Source organism: Nannobrachium achirus, assembly GCF_963921795.1.
Source record: "Nannobrachium achirus genome assembly, chromosome: 3".
Taxonomy (NCBI): Eukaryota; Metazoa; Chordata; class Actinopteri; order Myctophiformes; family Myctophidae; genus Nannobrachium; species Nannobrachium achirus.
Genome location: NC_137812.1, coordinates 17411173 through 17432299, shown reverse-complemented (window position 1 = coordinate 17432299; position 21127 = coordinate 17411173). Strand labels below are relative to the sequence as shown.

General features: G+C 44.0%; 1 protein-coding gene across 1 annotated transcript; it reads right to left on the bottom strand.

Moving 5' to 3' along the window:
- Positions 1–1415: 1415 nt before the first annotated feature.
- btr01 (bloodthirsty-related gene family, member 1) lies at positions 1416–13029 on the bottom strand (the record flags this gene model as incomplete). Its single annotated transcript, XM_080722377.1, has 11 exons — positions 1416–1784; positions 2410–2585; positions 2941–2967; positions 3065–3109; positions 3943–4090; positions 4753–4896; positions 5802–5891; positions 6476–6571; positions 9172–9352; positions 11161–11549; positions 12826–13029. 11 exons carry the CDS (start codon positions 13027–13029, stop codon positions 1416–1418), a joined length of 1869 nt encoding a protein of 622 aa, XP_080578503.1.
- Positions 13030–21127: the final 8098 nt, after the last annotated feature.

Here is a 21127-nt window from a genome sequence, read left to right as displayed (position 1 = left end):
TTCAAATGTAAAGTGCATTACAAATAAAATGTAAAATCATTATTGCTCTTCTAATAGAGAATCCCTGCTGCATACCCAGAGGTTACTGTGCTTATGTATGTCGAGCGGTACTACTTGAGATTGCCTATTTTCACCAACCGTTTCCCCCAGAATGGGAACATACTGTATAGGGTTCCGTCCCGGACTGCAGCTTTAACCATAGCCCTAGAACAGGGATATCAAACTCAAATACACAGTGGGACAAAATGTAAAACATTTCAAGGGACGGACTGGTTCAATGTTTATTTAAACGCAGGCTTGCGGTCACGGGCCCTCGATATGTGCCAATGCACTAGAGGTGCATTGTGGGACTTGTAGTATTATGGTGGTGCGTGTGTAGCAGAGTGATTCACTGCCTCAGCCTGATGGCTAAGTCTAATATCTCCCCCAGTCCATAGGGATATCCCTTTGGTCTGATGGTTAAGATGTTGGACGTCATACGGGAGACCTTGGTTCGAATCCCAGGTGCAATATACCAGCCAATCTAATAGTTTTTAAATATCATCCCGCAGGCCAAAGATAATTCATTCACAGGCCTGATTCGGCCCTGGGCCTTGAGTTTGACATATGTGCCCTAGAAATAGAATGTCTGTGATCTGACTGACATACATCCATGTAATCCAAATACAGATAGATCGGTCCTATCCGCTCACAGTTAGCGGACTGACCTCAGCGGGATAAATGTTCTGTGTGTAATCACCTAAAATGAATTCCTGAGACATGGAGTCAGATATTGTCCTCTAGTTTCATATCCCTTCGAAAGTTCGGGCAGAAAACATGTGTTTAGTAAAAAATATCTCCAATTTCCCACAGGCTTCACACGTACGCGTAGATAGGACCGATCTATGGCTGTGCATTTGGAATACATGATAGAGATGCTCTGATTGCGATTTTTGGGGGCAATTGATCAACTGGAATCAGTATCTGCCGATACCAATATTCCCGATCACAGCGTCAAATCCATCAATTATTCTATTTATTTTGTTACTGTAGCAGCATTTATATATTTAATGATGCTTCTTGCAAAACATTGACATTGTATATTAGCCTAATTATAAACATTAGGAGATGAGAAAGTATCATGAATTGACAACTGTTATATTGCAGGCTGAGGTCATTTAGGATCCAATTCAACACTTGGAATTGTAGGAGTTGAAGCTGAAGTTACATTCAGTCGCACAGATAAATATTGTGAAAATAGCTGATCTAGCTTGTAGATCGGCAAAGCCGATACCGATCAAAGCCGATAGAGGCATTATCGGACTGTCGCAATCACTCACCGATCAAACGGCACATCTCTTAATACATGAGAAATGTATGCATGTAAGATCACAGTCACAGACATTCTAGGGCTACTTCAACCCGTGCACCGGGTTTCACTCGGGCATTGCGACGGGACAGATGACGAGCGGAGCGTCGTTCCTCCCGGACTTGTTGTTGCAGGGGCTGAAGAAGGGGTGGATGGTGTCGGAGAAGCCGTCCATGAAGGTGTAGATCAGCACCTTGGCGTCCACGTTGTAGAAGGACACCAGCCCCTTGTCACAGTCCACGTAGATGCCGATGCGCGAGGGCCTGAGGCTGAGCGACAGGGCGGTGGAGGGCTCCGTGCGGAAGGCGTAGTCGGTGCGGTCGCGCAGGCTGAGGAACCAGTAGCCGTTGGCAGGGCTCACGGTGATCTTGCCCTTGCGGTTGACCGAGCGACTGGCCACTCCCAGGTCCCAGTCCGTCTTCCCGCCAACCTCCACCTGGACGCAGAGAGAGACGACATTCACAGTCACACAAGTGACGCCAGTGCACGCCACGTACTTGTACTTACACGTTTCCGCAGTGGTGGAAAGTAACTAAGTACATACTACAAGTAGTGTACTTGTACAAATTTGAGGTAGGCCTATTTCCAATTTTCAGTATTTTTACTTCGACTACATCTCAGAGGCAAATATTGTACTTTTTACTCCACTACAATTATTTGAAAACTTAGGTTACTAGTTTATAGATTTTGATTATTACTATTATTATTACAAAACATATACCCACTTTAGCACTATTTAAACACTGGCTATTTGAAAATAGCCAGTGTGACCTTATAGAATATTTTGTATACATTTTAGACTATGATAACTTGTGAAACGGGACATTCTGCATAATGAGCACTTTTACTTTTGGCATTTCAAGTATATTTTGATACCAATATTTTGTTGTACTTTTAATAAAGTAAATTTTGATTACCAAACTTTAAACTTAAACTTTTAAAGTGTTGAGTGCTTTTTCCACCACTGCATTTCCTTATATTTTTTGTAAGCTGCTTATGAAATAAAGAACTTATAACCAATATGCCTTTTGGGTTAGGGTTAGTATTAGCCTACTGCCTACCTCCCAGTAATGTCTTCCGGAGCTGAAGCCCTCACGGGCGAGAACACAAACCACCCTGTCGAAACGCTCCGGGTTGTCTGGCAGTGTCTGGTTGCGGTCACCGCAGTACACCTGTTTACCATCCAGGGATAGTATGAGACGTGGATGGGACGTGTTGGGGTCCAGTGTGATGTCAGCTGAGAGAGAGAGAGAGATTTGATGTTAGACTCTAGGGGCCTCATTTGGGTCATCAGAGGATGAAAACTGATGGCAACTTTGATGTTGTATTACTTCTCAGTTCTTTCATGTTGAAATAATAATATAATATAATACTTACTAACCCTAACCCTAACCCATTTTTAACACCCTTTACAATCTTGCAAATCTCAAAGTGCTACAGGGTTTAAAAACAAGGCATCAAAACAGCATAGGCAACCAAACAGTTACATGATGGGACCCTAATAGGCTAAACTAAGGGTCAAATTAAAAACTATAGTAACAACAACATGTTGTGTGTGTTGTGTTCATGTAGAACTGGATTAAACGGTTTACCTGCATATTCTTGAACCCTCCTAACCTCTGCAGCGGAGAAAACAAAAGATGGAAACAGGTTGAAGTTAAAGATGATAAAACACACTGGTTTGACAGACAAATCTGCTGGGCAGTGAGAACTCACTTGGGTTGGACCTGGTTACTGACTGTTCCGATGGGGACCTGTGACCTGTTCACATAGGAAAGAACATGGTATCGAGATTGTTTGTTGTCATTATTGTATAACCACTTAAAAAGCTGCAATCCGTAACTCTCGTGTCGTACTCGAGACCCCCACTACATATGTAGTGGGGGTCCCTGCTTCATCTCTCTCTCTCAGCTAAGGGGTCGCTGAAAACGTTGAAGACCCCCCTGCTCTAGATTCAGCCCTTGGTCCCTCGGGGGTGAGAACTGAAACTCCCACCATTGAGCTAATGAGAGCATGGCTGCTTAGTGCTTAGGCTACTTCATGCAGTACTACATGTCAACCAGTAGGTGTCCCACCTGATCACAGGATCTAAATGTCTCAATGGAAGAGTAAAGGCCAGAGACCAACCACTCCACATGCTAGTTTATTATTGCATTAACATACTGCACCGGGCGTGCGTGTGTGTGTAAAGCCCCGGGATTCAAACCTGGGTCTCCCGCATGAAAGTCCAATATCTTAACCATTGATCCAAAGGGATATCCCTATGGACCGAGGGAGATACTAGACTGTTGAGGCCATCAGGCTGAGGCTGTGAATCACTCTGCTACATGTGCGTGAGTGCGTTGGAGCTGATTAGTTCTATAGCCTTTTGGAGGCTATTTTTGAAAATGCTGAAAAATGTGTGTAATTTGGGGAAATTGACAGTCTAGATGTCCTTGACCTGGTTGAATGGACTTACAGATCGTCAGGTATGTGTACCTAAAGATCTTCAGGTGTGTGTGTGTGTGTGTGTGTGTGTGTGTGTGTGTGTGTGTGTGTGTGTGTGTGTGTGTGTGTGTGTGTGTGTGTGTGTGTGTGTGTGTGTGTGGACTTACAGATCTCCGGCAGTTTCCTCAGCTCCTCCTGAAAGCGCTCCATGGTCTGCGTAACGGACCTGAGGACCGCTCCTGAGGTCAGCTCTGACATCACATGGGCGTCCGACCAATCCTTGGTGGGCGGGCGGCTGGAGAGGGCGGGGAAAGTCTGCAGGGAGAGAATGGACACACAAGATTAGATCATGATTTTTTGCTATTTGAGGGGTTGGGGAGGGTAGGGCCTCGGGCCTGCCCAGTTAGGGCAGTTAGAGTGACCCTGACACGCAGCAAATTGGTCGTCGGAATTGGGAGTCGAACCTGCAACACGCTGTCAGCCTCGGTGCTTGGACCGCTACACTAGCCTCCCACCTTGAACATTTTCGAAAAGATCTTGAAAAGTAGAGAACTACTGATTTAGAAGGCATTTTGTAGAATGGGCCCCAGATTAGGGTGTAGGCGGTGAAGTACATACAGCGTTAAGTCCGCCCCATATATGGGGCGAGAAGATTGCCTGCTATATGGGGCGAACTTAGTTTAGTTTCGTTTTTTAAACTAAACTAAACTAAGTCCGCCCCATATAACAGGCATTTAAAAAAAAATTGCATCCAGGGAGTGTGTGTGCACAGTCTGGCAGCGACCAGGCCAACGGTGCCGGAGATTAGCTGGTAACGCACGGACGGACAGACAGACGGACACACACAACATTTCTGCTTTTGAAAACAAATGTTACAAAGTGCAACATCCCAATGAAACATCAACAAAATGAGTTACAAACAAAGCAGCAACACATCAGAATGAAATGAGCCTGTAATGAAGGTGAGCTGGTCCCACCTTGAGGAAGAGGACATAGTCTTCAGACTGGGCCAGCTGTCCCAGTGCAGTGCTCCTCTTCCTCAGCTCATCCAGCTCCTTCTCCAGCTCCCTGAGGAGACCCTGCGCTCTGTGCTCTGCCGAACGCCTGGCCATCTCGATCACCTGTTGGTGAAAATCACAAATGCATTGTTATTCAGGTTGTTTGTTTTCATATCGGCACGATATCCTTGTATCTTTCATAAGTCATCGTTTTTTCCTCGTCCCTAAAAGGAATGCTCTATTTTATACACAGTCGTATGACAGTGTCATTCAAGAGTAGTGAAAATGGCTCATCTACGGTACAAGCTCACACTGCATCATATGTGACATGTTGAGATAAGATATAACATTACACCACTGAGATAATGATGTTACTGATCCTGTGGGGGAAATTCAGGTGCCAAAGACAGTACAATACAGTTAAGAACAGGACAAGGAGAAACAAAAGTACATTAGAAGCATCAAGCTTGAGCTTGATACATCTGCAATTTTAGTTACAAATGTTCCCCAAAATCTGGACACTAGGTTTAAATGTTTAAAAGTTTGTCTGTGGGTTTTAAATAATAGCTACATTGGATCCATTGGAAGTTGAGGGTGGCCTACAGTAGCTTCTCTTCTATTAAGAATTGTAGATCCTGTGATCAGGTCAGACACCTAGATTTTACAAATTTCCATTGCAGCATGCAGCTCAACAGTAGAACTTTCGGCACTTGCGCATGGGTTGGTTCAAATCCCAATTCCAATTCACAATTCCATGCTGTATAGAGGGATAACAGGCAAATGCTGACACAAATATTTAAAAAAAATCAATATATATTTAAATTCGCTTCTTTTAAACTAAGTAATGCAGATGTTTAGTAATAATTCAACTCTTGAGACTGAGAGTGTACCAAATGGACCCATATATAAGGCCCCACGAGTTAAAGATCGATAGGCATCCATTTGGTTACCAACTCTCCATCATTTAGCTGGGGACCACCTGGAACCCACTGCTCTTGCAGGGTAGAATGGGATTCTGAGCTGCTTACCTCCAACACTTCAGACTGGCAGCGTTCCACACTGGTGACGAGTTGTGAAAACACGCGCACGCTGCCACTCGTCTCTCTCTCCGCACACGCCTGGGTCAAAACAGGAGACAGCGGGCGGATTCAGTCAACTGAAATGTTTTAGTTAACAGGCAAGTTAGAGCCATTCTAATAGCCTAGTCCAGGGGTCTTCAACAGGGGGTCCGGGACCCCTAGGGGGTCCTCAGAGTTACTATAGGGGGTCGTCCAAATCTTTGTGTGATAAGAACTTTTTTTTTTCTACACAAACTTGAACCCTAGTATCCCTATTCCGTGTGGAACATTAGCCAAGAATAGCCGATCTACAAGCGCCTCGCGCTGCGAGGCGTTGTGAGCTTGTAGATCTGCTATTATTGGCAAAGGTTTGGTGTAGAGTGAAAAGAAAAACAGACTAAGTATTGACGGTTCAAGTCGTTCAATGTCTAAAAATACACATTAAACCAACAACCTACACTGATGATATTGCTGTCAAACAAGTCTAAGCTGTCTCAGAAATGTATGAAAAAGAGTAATCTGCAACACAATTTTATACAATATGTAGAGGGGGTCCCTGCTTGATCTCTCTCTCAGCTAAGGGCTCCTTGGCCCGAAAACGTTGAAGACCCCTGGCCTAGTCGGTGATAGTGATCACAGTTTACCTTTATGTGCTGCAGTGATGTCTGTATCTCCTCCACTTTGCGCTCTCTCTCTGAGATCAGATCCCTCAGCTCCACCTCGGTGATGCCTAACTGGGACTGCAGGAAAGGACAGAATTAGCACAGAGTAGATGTGTCACGCGTATACTGGAATCAGTTCCGTCACATTTGGAGCCGATTCTGGAACCGGTTTTATCACACTGTCAGAGCTGGTAGTGTTGGCTTCATGTATGCTAAACAATTACAATACCGGTGGTTCTCAAACTTTAACATTTTAAGGACCACCATAACTCAGAGAATGCACAAATGGAACTAAATGGACCCATAAGGGTCCATTTGTACACTCTTATTTTTTTCAGCAAATGTTGATTTAGTCTTAGTCTTTTGAATAACACACCATTTAGTCTTAGTCCTGTCTTAGTTTTCTGAAATCGTTTTTGTCTAGTCTAGTCTTAAATCGACTAAATATCAAAACATTTTAGTCTTAGTCTTAGTCTTTTTGGATTAGCCTTATTTTAGTCTTTTAGGATATGTTTTTTAGGCTAAATATAACCACATAATTCTGAACAAGTCGTTGTTTTCTACTGCCTGTCACTTGGTCAAAATAAACCATAGTCCTACCTAAAATATGTATTTGGCTTTAATTTCATTGCAGTTACATGCCAGTGTTAATTATTACAGCCATTAGTTTTAGACTTAGATTAATAACACAAATAATAGTCTTAGTCAAGTCCCTCTTAAGAGGCAATTGCCATTTAGGCCTAACCTATAGTTAGGCCTAAATCAGAAATTAGCCTACAAAAACAAATATGTTGCTACATACTGTACATGTACTGTAAGCCCCTCCCATACACTAAAATGTGTACCCGGCCTGAATGGGTTAAGGAACCGGAGTTGTTAAAATCCCAAAAGAACCCTACTGTGATCCTTATACAGTACCACTCCTCATGCCAATACGCAACAACACGCGAAAGCCCACAACGTCCACCTCATATCACAGTGCTTTGTGGGCTTGTAGATCGCCTGTTTTGGAAATACAGTAGGGCTTATAGTGATAGTGCATGGTTTTCATAGCATAGAAATATTTTTGATTTACAACCCATATTAACAGCTAGGGAGGATTCCTCTTTCTGTCTGTTCTGGCCTTTCTCTGTGTTCCAACAATACCCTTGGTGCATTTCATGAGCCTGCCACTCCCATATACGGTCTATTGCCATCATCACTTCAACCTGACTCGTATTGTCTTAAGTTGAGATCGTTATTTTTGTTGTGAAAACGGCAAAACAGGTTGTCCACCAACGGTAGCATCTTTAGAGCCAGGATAGTTCTCACATTCACGTAAACCATTCAGCTAAGAGACAGACGTGTTACGGCGATGAATGGAATGCAAGCAATGCTATTTTCCCTTACAAATCCTTTCACCAGGCAGCAGTGGTGGAACAAGTTAAAGCCGGGCCCTGCGGCAAAGCACATGATTGACCTTTATGCTCTTTTCGGTCGTAAATCGAGTTCACAAAAGCACTAGATGCTGTAGCTGGTGCTAAATAAAATAAATAACCCATAAAGCTTGGCATTAAATTGCTTTGCATCAAAACAAACACATGCCCCGGTACTGCGTGTCTTACAAGCCTTACTACATTTTTCTCATGCAAATTCAAAGCATTTGAGACATCACATCATGAAAATTTGTATGCTATAGCCTATAAGTTTAGCCTCATGAAGCCAGACTATAGCCTATCACAAGGGCAAAACATTTTTGCACCGGCAGATTATTCTGATACCAAGCTAACATAAGTTAATTTCATCCACTTATTTATTACATTTGTATTACATTTTTTGGGGCGGGGGGCTTTTATGCCGCTATTGATGGGACAGTAGACTAGCAGGAAATGGGGAGAGAGATGGGGAGTGACACGCAGCGAAGGTCGTTGGGAATGGGATTCAAACCTGCGACACAGTGTCAGGCAGGCGTTGTAGCCTAGGGTGCCCGGAACTCCACGCCGGCGGCCCGGGCCAATTTCATTCACTTCTTTACACCTGGTCCTAAACCTGTGAATAACATTCGTTCTTTGATCCTTGAACAAAATAACACTGGATGCCTGCCTGCACAGCAACAGCGTCCATGTAATTTTGAACCCCCGATTCATTCAGTTACTACAACCACTACACTACATTATTACCTGTGATGGGCCCACCTGACATGCCAGGGGGGGCATGCATGGCTAGCTATGAAATAAAGGTAGGGAGCAGCAGTGTTGGCACCAATTAGCCAATTGGCTAATTGGTGCCACATATAGCACCAATCACCCAACAGCACCGATCACCCTACTTGCGTACTCTGCACAAGTAGGCCATATTTTGGCTACGAGTGCACAAGAGGCAAGTTGGCACCTCGACAGAGTGCAGTCTAGTTCTATATTGCAATATTGATACTTTTACTTTAGTAAAACATTCGAGTACTTTTGTCCACCGAGTGCATCTCTCCTTTCCGACATGTCTCCATTCCGACACTAACCCTATCTCTAACCCTAACCCTAAATCGAACCCCCATGGGAGTGTCGCCACTCCGACAATAAGAAGTCAATTTCGGAGAGGCGACATGTCGGAATGGAGAGAGCCTCCCTTGTCCACCACTGGCCCCTGACATGACTTATTCTTGATGTGCCATTCTCTCCTGGCGGGGATAAAATTTAACATACCTTCTTGATGTGCCATTCTCTCTTGGCGGGGATAGAACTGTGCCCGCGGTGCTCTGTGGTCTCCAGACACACGCTGCACACACACGTCTGGTCCGTGCGACAGAAGAACTCCAGCCCCCTCTGGTGGACGGGACACAGTGGGACATTGAGGGAGGAGTCAGAGGGACCGCTCAACGTGTACCTGTGATAGTGGTAAATATACATTGTATATGTTATACTTCTTTTTGAGCGGTGCTCCTGGAAGGAGCTAAGCTCCAACTTGTGGCTTTGTCCGGGCCCTAGAGTGTGGCCTACATCTGGCCTACATCTTGGCACTAAGCGCTCAAAGTTTGTTGTCAGGGCTATGAAGCGTGGCCTACATCTGGCCTACATCTTGGCACAAAGCTTGTTGTACTCCCAGGGTCACATTGGCCAAGCTTCACAGGACACTTAATGAAATTAACTCATGAATAGCACCGCTCACTTCACACTAGGTGTGATTTTTTATTTATTTTTTTATTTCAAGGACACAGGGTTTGAAATGCATTAGGCAAAATACCCCCATTTGATCTGATCTTTTATCTATGGGACTACAGTGATGTACAATGTAAAGTTATCTGTATTAATTTAACTGAAAATCTAAATTAAAAACCAAATGGACCCATAAGTGTCCATTTAGTCCCTAACTATACAGGTAGATCATTTAGCTGAGGACCCCCCGGCCTGAACTCTTTCAATGACCCCTGGGGGTCCCCGGCTTCACGTTGAGAACCAGTGATATAAAAAACAAGAGTTTGTTGAGGGTTAATTGATAATCAGTCAATTGTAGACAAGAATTAGTCAATGTTTGTTGAGAAACTGCAACCTGTGGACTCTTTCTCCTGCCGCAAGGAAAGCAATTTCTCAGCAGGCACAACAGCTAAGAAAACACAATTCTTTTATAATTAGAGATAAATTGGAGCTTGGCATTCAAGCCCAAGTCCAACAGGACTTTTAGTCAGATAAAATTAAGGCAGAGGTTGGACAAAATTGTATTATTTAGTTTTTCAACTGATTCTGTTGGGAAATTAGGTCTACTAGCCAGGATAAAAAATCTACCATGATCTGCTCACTGCAAATACCCACAGTGGCCAAATCAAGTTGGGCTCCCATCGACTTTCTATACAGGAGGAAAATACCCAGGAAAGAAATCTGCTTTAAGTAGGATGTGAGGGGTCTAACTAGGGGTTTGTCATGATGCTGAATCCATTGCAAGCATTTGTTTTGCACAAAAAACATTCATTGGCCCCAGAAAACGCTAACAAAAGATGATTTTTTTGATGACTCATCACTTTTCATCACTAAACCATCATTTTCTGGGGACATTCTTAGCCCAAGGAATGTTTTTTGTGCAAAACAAATGCTTGCAATGGATTCAGCATCATGACAAACCCCTAGTTAGACCCCTCACATCCTACTTAAAGCTGAGTTTTTTTCTGGGTATTTTCCTCCTGTATAGAAAGTCGATGGGAGCCCAACTTGATTTGGCCACTGTGGGTATTTGCAGTGAGCAGATCATGGTAGATTTTTTTTATCCTGGCTAGTAGACCTAATTTCCTAACAGAATCAGTTGAAAAACTAAATAATACAATTTTGTCCAACCTGAGTGTATTTTTTCCCTAGATTTACTAGACTATTTACTTGACCTGGTATTTGATGGAAATGTCTCTCCCCCCCCCCCCCCCCCCCCCACCTGAAGTTTTTAAACCTAAAACAAAGGGTTTCCCGCCTCTTTAAGATGTTGTGTGATATACAGTAATATGGAAGGACCACCATTGCTAAACTTTAACGGTAGGCGACTCCCTCCCCGTACTTTCAGGAAATCCCAGTGGAGCTATAACACCTTTTTGTTTACCATTACTGTCAATGTCCTGGTAATCTATTCAATTGTCAATGTCCTTTGTCAGTAAAACGCTTTATTTTTTGTCATCTTCGATGATGAATCAGGTGTACGGTTAAGCGGCACAATACCTGCGAGGGGGTGAGTAGGGCGGTGGGAGGTCCAGGTGCCCGTGTGTGTGTGTCCGATCGCGAGGAGAAGGGGGCGGGACATCGACGGGCTGGCTCTGTGTTTGGATGGGCGTAGAGTTAGGACGGGAGACGGGCGGCGGAGGAGGCGGTGCCCTGTCGCCCGCGGGCCGCTGCAGGCGCGTCATCAGCTCTGCGAACACACTCCCTGGCATCCCCCCTGGCATCCCCCCTGGCCTGAGGGAGGTGGACGGCGGATGGTTGTGGTGATGTGGATGGTCCTCCGCCTGCCCTCCACCTCCGCCCGACTCGCTGGTGGCGGCCGGTGATGCTTCCGCCATGTCGACCATCTGTTTGAACTGCTCCGTGATCTCCTTCAGGGTCCTGTTGACCTGGAGGTAGCAGATTGTGCGAGAGAAATAAGCCAACTAGGTCTATGAAAACAAGCCCAAAAGAAGTGATAAGAAGCTATAGGCCACATGAGCACAAAACAGATGATCTACAAGCTCATCGCGATGCGTTGTAGATCTGCTATTTTCAAAGCAAAATCTTGACAAAAATAGATGACATTTTGCAATATTTTCTAATCCACAAAATCTTGCATTGGGGGTCTCCAACCCACATGCGTTTATAAGACACCATTTTAAGTTTAGGCCTACAGCATCCATCCATCCATCTTCAACCGCTTATCCGGAATTGGGTCGCGGGGGTAATAGTTCCAACTGAGACCTCCAGATTTCCTTATCCCGAGCAACTTCCTCCACTCCCTCAGGGAGTATACCGAGGCGTTCCCAAGCCAGTTTGGAGATATAATCCCTCCATCTGGTCTTTGGTCTGCCACGGGGTCTCCTCCCAGTGGGACGCGCATCGAGGACCTTCCTAGGAAGGCGCTCCAGAGCTAATGGTTCCTGACTGTATTTGTCTTTTGCTTAAATTATTCTCCACATAAGGTTCTACAGTGTGCCTGTCCTTTATGAGACAATAAGTTTACATTTTAGGTTTATAGGCTACCAAATATCACTACTTTTCTTCCTATGCAGTAATAAGAGGACAGTTGGCAACACTAGTGCTCACACCCACCCATGGCTTGAATCTCGGTCACCGCCGTAATTTAGTCTCGCGTGGCCAGACTGTTGACTCCCACAATTTGCAAATGCTCCTGTCATAATAAAGTCTGGGAGACGAACGTTTTGATCATGAATATCCGGCATGCAGAAGCGATAAAGAGGAAGTGAAGCCTCCTCCCCACCTCAGTTTCGTTTTTATAGTCGCGCACATTTATCCTAATATAAATAAAAAAATTCTAAGCATATATAGCTTGCTGCTTATCAGAAATTACATTTTAATATATATATCTTTGTGAACGGAAATGCCAGCTTCTGTGACTTGGATTCGGGAGTGTAGTTTCAGTCTATATAGCTGTGGTTCTCAAAGTGGATTTCAGGGACTCTCAAGGTTCCTGTATGAGGATCTAAATCGACCCTTACAAGGCTGTAACTCTGACAGCGTACACATGGAACCAAATGAACCCTGTCGGGTCCGTTTGGTTCCATTTATACGCCGTCAGAGTTAAGGGAAGACCTTGACATTTGAAAAGTTTGAGAAACACTGCCATATATCATTCGGAGAATGTGGAATAGTCGTCTGGCTACGCGAGGCCGTACGTACCTGGAGGTCGGGCCGCTTGCGGAAGGACTCCTTGCAGAGCGGACAGAGGCAGGGCTTGGCGCCGCTGCCGCCGTCCCAGTAGGAGGAGATGCAGGCCAGGCAGAAGCTGTGTCCGCAGGGCGTGGACACCGGGTTGGTGAACACGTCCAGGCAGATGGAGCAGGTGAACTGGTCCTCGGACAGGAAGGCTGCCGACAGGGCCATGACCACCAAACCCAGTTTACCCACGAGCTGCAAGAAAGACAGTTTACAATTTAGGTCAGAGGTCTTCAACATTTTCAGGCCAAGAAGAGTGAGAGATAAAGCAGGGACCCCCACAACCTTTTCAGAGATTCCATATAGTTTCATCGTTTGACAGCACGGTCATCAGTGTATTTTGGATTCATGTCTATTTGTTTTCAGATATTTAACCACTTGAACCATCAATACATAATAAACTTGACCTTTCACTCTGTGCTTAGTGTGCTCTTATTCCCCTCTACACCAAACCTCTTTGCCGAAAATAGCCGATCTACAAGCTCACAACGCCTCGCGCTGCGAGGCGTTGTGAGCTTGTGTTTAAACCTGTAGCCCAATCAGGGACCAGTATCTCTGGCAACATCATCATTAACAGCCAATGAGGGACCAGCATCCCTGGTGATGCCAGCGGTGATGTCACTGGCATCGCAAGTGATGCCAGGTGCCAGGCGCGCCACGAGGTGCGCTCTGCTGGTGCACACGTAGGCCATTTTACACAAAGGTGCAAGTTGGCACCTCGACAGAGTACAGTTCTAGTTTAATTTATATTTGGCTTAATACCAGATCTACAAGCTCACAATCTGTCGCATCACAAGCTTGACTTCAACATAACAGCGAGTCAAAGCCCTGCTACCAGCCCCTATGATGATTAACACAAAATAGGTTGTTACCTATAGGCCAGGAATACTAAAACTTTTGAACTTGTGGGCCACATTAGAAAAATGTCAAGGGGCCACAGGCCAGTTGATAAAATGACATTACTTAATAACTTTTCTCTTTTATTTGCTTTATTTCCACATGAATTAAGACAAGTGCAATGTGCATTATTTTATGGCTTGGAATTCCATTTATATTCTGTCAATGACACCATTTGTAATCAAAGTAATTTGGTTAATTTTCTCTCTTTTTAATAATTCTGTGCAATTAGCATATTCCACGAAAACACTAAAACAAACTAATGTACATTTTGTCTGCTATTTGCCTGGGTTGATATCTGTCTGCATGCTATCAAGTGGAATAACATTAAAGATAGCTGATCACATCTCTCTTTCAATTGCTTCACAATGTTATTATGACTTGGCCCACATTCAACACCAATGGCCTTTTACAGAAAATAAACTTGTGAAAAAGATAGTTAGCCTATGGCTAAGTAAAATAAAATAAGCTTAAAATAGATTACCCAGACTGTTTAGCTACCAAATGGCTAATTATGCAGTTGTTATTGTAAGTAGAGCTACAATACATCTCTCTTTGATTTGCATTAGGCCTACAATGACACACTCTATTGGGCAGAGCCATTATCTCTGGAACGCGAGGTCCAATCTGCTCAGTTTAAAGCTTTTTGGATGCATGTCTTTGAGGACATTAAGCTGGTGGGCCAGTCAAAATTGCGCCGCTGGCCGGAGTTTGAGTATCACTGACCTAGGCTATGGTTTATTTTTTGGACCCACAATAGCAGCAGGTGAGAATAGGAGTGAGAGATTGGCCTGAGAGTGGCCGTTCTACATTTTGTTGTGAAAATTACAGATTATATCAATCAAACAAACCAACAAAATCCTGTCTATGTGGTTCTACGGACCATTGAAGGTCCCCGTTCCACAGGTTAGGGACCCCAGCTCTATAGGGCCCTGTTGTTCCTTACACCCATCTGCTTGCACATATAGAAGAAAGGCCTCACAATCCTGCGATGTTATCTGCTCTTAGATTATGAGATAATAACCTGTACTGTATATGCAATGGCCTAAGTAAGGGTGACGGAACAGGAAAGGTCATGGGGTCACCAAAATCAATAGGGCCCATCCTTGCTTAGCACGGTCATGCCATTCTGCCCATTCTGTCAGCCTATAATGTGCAGTCCACATAAAGTAACATCTTTATGTAACGGAGTAGGCTATACTACACCAGTCTACTCTACACCAATGCAGTGCATGTTAAAATAATCACATTTATTTCATTCTGTTCCTGTGTATCTATTTCATGCACAGAAAGTCAGACAATAAGACAGCAAATGTGGGGGCGCCCGCCGGCCTACTGGTCCAGGCGCATACCAATTAGGCATTGCCACATAGGCATGGATGACTGGCGGTGGCGTTGGTTCGAATGCCGATATGGATGACCTTTGCTGCATGTCACTCCCCATCTCTCCCCCGTTTCCTGTCAGTCTACTGTCCTATCTATAAAGACATAAAAGACCGAAAAAAGGAATACAGCAAATGTGCATTTTCCTCTCTGTCTCTGTCACTATCTCTCATTGTCTCTCTCTAAATGCATTCCTTTACATAAAGGAATGTGACTTCAGTGGTGTATCTTGTAACATTGTGTCTTTACCGGTGCACAGGTAGAACTGCCACATTGTGTGCAGTAGCCAGAAGTCAATTTCACAACATCAGGAAATTCAGGCTTGATTGCAGAACAGTTAGACTCCATTACTGATCATGAATGGGACTGTTTAAATTAACACACACACACACACACACACACACCCCCACACACACACACACACACACACACACACATGTAAGCTATATATGGAACACGGAAATATGAAAGATCTGCGTGTCATCCTCATGTTTCCTCATGTCGGAGTGGCGGGATGCACCCGTTTCCTCGTGAGGCATTTGGATTGGTTTTGACTAGACTTTTAAAATCAATAACGCAATGTGTCTGTCTGTCTGTCTGTCTGTCTGTCTGTCTGTCTGTCTGTCTGTCCGGCCTAATATCGCAAACCACCGGTCCGGTCAACAGCAAATGTCTTGTGTGCACGCCGCACTGCCCATTAGAGGCCAAGGAAATAAAGTATATCTTCTGTCTGAATAATAATAACTAGAGTTGTGCATGAGGTGAGCCGCCTGGATCATCGTTGCGTTTAAGCATGGCCTGAGTGGTGAAGTGGGGAGATGACGGTCATCAGGATATCGAACTGATTGAATCTCGTTCTGTGGTGGAGCTGGTGCCTCTACAGTAAAACTAACTGACTGAAACCCTTGTGACACTGCCCATTTATGGGCATGCTGTATAACTGTGGATGGGGGGGAAAGCTTAACCAATCCTCAAGCTCGCACCACTCTTCCATTGAACTCAGTGGACATCTGGGATTTTGGGGTTACAGAAACGGTTACATAAAAAGTCCATTGAACTCAAAATAGCAGATCAACAAGCTTATACCGCGTTGCATTAAGACAAATTGCGAGCTTGTAGACAGGCTATTTTCAGCAAAGACATTGGTGTACAGGGGAAAAAGGAAGGGGGGCCAGTTATAAAGCCCTGGGAGACACCGGTCACCAACATACAGGCCTAAGTGGTTAAAATGCAATAGACACTAACACATTGGTGGAAAAAGTACCCAAATGAGTATTTCTATATTGCAGTATTGATAGTTTTACTTCAGTAAAAGTATCAATAAAGCAATATAGAAATACTCTGTTGCAAGTCATCAGTCCAGAATTCAAAATGTAGTAAATCATGCGGAGTGTCTCATTTTAAGTTTTCAAATGTATAAAAATCTTTTGAAAACAGCAGATCTACAAGCTCACAATACGTTGTGACGTGACACATTGTGAGCTTGTAGATCGGCTATTTTCAAATGGTCGAAATGCATATACTGTATAGGGTTGAAGTGGTTAATGTATGTTTTGTTATAAAAATCAATCTACAAAGTAACTAGTAACTAAACTTCTCAAATAACTGTAGTGGATTAAAAGTACAATATTTGAATCTGAGATCTATAGTGGAGTAGAAGTAAGTACCGGTATTTGAAATTGGAAATACTCAAGTAAAGTACAAATAGCTCAAAACTGTACTTAAGTACAGTACTTGAGTAAATGTACTTAGTTACTACACACTACTGAAAACAGTACAGGTAGTGTCATTCCTGTAGTTCCATGAGGGATTCGGCTACACTCGCAGGGGTGGGCAACTTTGATGATGGAGAGGGCCACTATATTTTCACACTCACTCCAGAGGGCCACAATGCATATACATAGCAAAAATATTTTTTTCTATTTTTGAATTGGAATCCTGAAAAGTGACTTCTTTCGTTTTAATTTGCATTTATGTTCTTATGTTAATTTATGAACTTAAATACAAATACATTGGACATAACAAATATAAAAACATTGTAAGACTAGTCATTTAGCTACTGATATAAACTGAAGTAATTGAAGCGGTTAATTTTTCCATGTTTGGAATTGTAACAGCTGAAATCAATAATATATCAGTACTCTAATGATACCTGAGGGCCGCATTAAGTGAAGGTTGGGGCTGCATGTGGCCCCCGGGCCGCCAGTATAGAGTGACATAACTTCACAGTATGTAGAGTGACATAACTTCACAGTAAGACTACAACTACGATGGCTGAGAGAGCCCAACATTCTGCACATTCACCACAGCACAAGCAACTTGAGACTTGTGTAGCAGAGTGGCTCAGAGGCATGTATCTATTCTGCATCTAGCTTAAGACAAGACCCAAATTCAGAGTGGACATTTTTAACTCAAATCTTTGCTTCTGGGGGTCCGTGACCGTGGAATAAAATATTTTGAGATGGGGTCCGCGGCCAAATACATATCATTTTGGGGGTCCCTGACATGACAAAGTTCAAGAACGACTGATACAGCAACATACATTTTTTTCTCCAGAAAACTGTCAGAAATTATAAGACCTTTGTAAAATCGGGCCTACAGTATATCAGGCCGAAATCATATTGTACTCACGACCCACAAATGGGTCCCGAACCAGTGTTTGGGAAACAGTGGCTCAGAACCTATGCCTGAAGTCTGAATACCCCCCACCACCGACCCACTCCCCCAATATGTTTGGTTTTATGTTAGTGTTAATGTCTCGTCCATGGGGAGACCTTGTGCGCGCGCGCGTGCGTGTGTGTGTGCGCGTGCGTGTCAATATAAATTTACCTTACTTTGAAAACTTTAGCTATTAGAGGACTGCAACTTGACCTTTTTCTGATTATGATTTCTTAAACGGAGGTAATGCATCTCTCCTTATCTACTAACTCATCCACCACAAAAGCTCTTAGTGCAGTTTTACCATATCAGGTGCAGAGAGGCATGTGGCTCCTATGTGATGTGGGAACGGAGTACGGAAAATGTATTAAAGGTATGGTGAGAGCTTGACCCTTTGGATAAAACACCTGTGGATTTTAACATTCACACAAACACTTCAGGGTTATCTTGTACTCAAAAGGCTAAAAGAGGTCATCCAAATGCAGGATAAGACTTAAATTACATACCAACTCGTACCCATTCATAGACTCCTGTGTGCTAACAATAGCATGCTTTTGATGGCAGGGGGAAAAGTGCCTAAGTAATGCTAACAAATGATTGATAATGGCACAAAGTGGCCAGCATGTTTTGTTTGTTTTGCTTAGTAGCTAATTAAGTGATAAGTGGCAAAAGTGTTTCTCAGGCTATTAACAATACGGAGCAGGAATGCTTATTTCTGGAATGTGGACAAATATTTAGCAGCATGGGTAAAAAGGACCACTTCGAGAAATGCCATCCTACAGCGTGTACGTGACGTCACACGTCACACTTTTCCTATTCTCATATCTCCGCCACCGTTGCCCCGATCCATGCCACCCCTCATGTCTCACATGCCCCTCTTCTAGCGTCATCATGAGGCCGATTCTTGCAAGACACATTTTTGGGCACTGCTCATACAGATGTTGCCCTAAAATCACGCAAAGCGGTACACAGTATCTCTACAGTCATGTCATCAAAATGCATCTGTCCCATCTAGCGCCACCATCTGGCTGATTTTTGAAAAACACATTTTTGGACAATGCCCCTACAGATTTTGCCCTAACATCATGCAAAGCACTACACATTATCTCTAAAGTCATGTCATCAACATGGATCTGTCCCATTTCCCATATTCCCTCCTGATTGGTTACCATTGCCTTCTAATGTTTGTGTATGCGACCTGGCAGTCGCTTATCTCCCAATTTAGGGAGTATTACTGGTTTATCCAATTGTAGCTCAGAGAGAGTGTACGAAATTGGGTGTCTCTGTAGACAAAATGTAACCATTGTCGGTCCATTTGTAACCAAGTGGACCCTTGTGTCTATAACCCTATATAGCCTGAGACTGTTCAGATGTAACCATGTCTCTGAGCTAAATTGACACACAGAGATGGTGTTACAGTGTAGAACAGTGGTTCAAGTGGATTCCAGGGACTCTGTGGGTTCCTTTAGGGCAGGGGTGCCCAACCTTTTTTGACCCAAGGTCTACTTTGAAAATGTGCCACCTAGCTGAGGGCTACCAGCCCAAAATGTACCGTAACACCCATTCAATATACATGTAAAAAACAGAAAATATTAATAGATATTATAACATTGTACTCACTGTACTGTACTGTAATCATACTGTATAGTAGGAATTGTAATTGAATGAAACGATTGCAACTTCTCACATTGGGCATACAGACAGCATGACCATTTATTGCACACTCTGCATATTATGCACTGACAACACAGTTTAGTTTTTTTCTTTTTTTCTTTTTTTTATAGTTTTTTTATAGTTTTTTTTTTGTCCTTTATTCCATGTCAGTCTCTCTACCTTAGTGGGAAACCTGGCACTGGGAAGAGGAGGCTAGCTTGTCAAAGTCAGGGTTGTATGAGCTGGTTGCAAGTTTTAGGCAGGCCACAAGGTGCTCATCTGTCATTGTGGCTCTGTACTTTGACTTGATGAACTTCATGTGAGAAAAAGCAGACTCACACAGGTAGGTTGATCCAAATTCAAATGGGTCTGAGCGGCTTTGGAGCGAGGAATTTCCTCCGCTCCATTCCTCCGCTCCGCTCCGCTCCAAGCCGACCCTATTGGGGCCGCGCGCCGCATGTTTCCAACAAAACAGAGCCGTGCGCAGTAGCCTACTAGTGCAGTGAAGCCTTGTTGGCACCGCGGAGATGGAGAGGAGAACAGACAGAGAATTCCCTTTATCACGATTTCACTCATCCACACACGTAGGCTATGTTTATAATACATAGCCTACCTTGTGTCAGTTAAGTTATATATCACCAGCCAGTCAACGGATACGAATTCAAGTGAGACTGATTGAAAAACACACGCCACGACTCGCCTCCGTCTCTCGGTTGTGGTGATTAATCAATAACCAGCTGGATTTAATATTGCCCGTCTTATTAAAAAATACAATGCCTTAGATTAGATGGCGTCTTTTGTAACAGTGAACGCAGGTCTCCATCAAGCCGAGGCTCACGTAACGTTACCGCAGGCATTTGTGTTGGGAACACTTGTTGTGCAAAGCAAAGGAGAAAGTGTTTCGCATATGGTAGCAAAATCCTTTTTTTATTTTGGCTGGTGACTCTGATTGACGACCCTGAGCGGAGCGTGGAGCGAGCGCGGAGCGAGAAATGCGAAAATCAACGTGAGCGACGGAGCGGCGGGGAGCGGAGCGGTGCGGTGGCTGACCAGAGCGATGAGCGAGCGGGACAAGAGCCCTCTGGAGCGCGGAGCGGCTTTAGTTGCCGCTCCACTCCGCTCACATGCTCTGCTACACGTTGAGTTGAGTTCAGTCAACATCATCCACTCGCTCGGAGTCGTTTCACTGAAACGCCCGATGTATGTCCTCCCCCCCCCCCCGAATTAATAAATTATTTCTTTGAAATCATCTCGCGGTCCACTGGTAACCAGCCCGCGATCTACCGGTCGACCGCGATCGACTGGTTGGGCACCCCTGCTTTAGGGGTTTCTAAATTGACCTATACAAGTCTGTAACTATGACAGTGTACAAAAGGATCCAAATGGACCCTAACAGGTCCATTTGGTTCCTTTTGTACACTGTCAGAGTTAAGGGGAGACCTTGAAATGTGACAGTCTGAGAAACACTGGTGTAGAAAACAGTGGTTTCCAGTGGTGTTTGATAGGTGGGTGTAGGGAAGGTTCCATACCTGCAGGTGAGGTCAGGTGTCCCGCCAAGATTCCAGAATGAGTGATGAGTGGAGAGATACGTCCAAAGGTTGTGTCAAAGATGCTCTCTCTTTCTCTCTCTCTCTCTCTCTCTCTCTGTAGCTATAGTAGTTGTCTCCCACTTTCT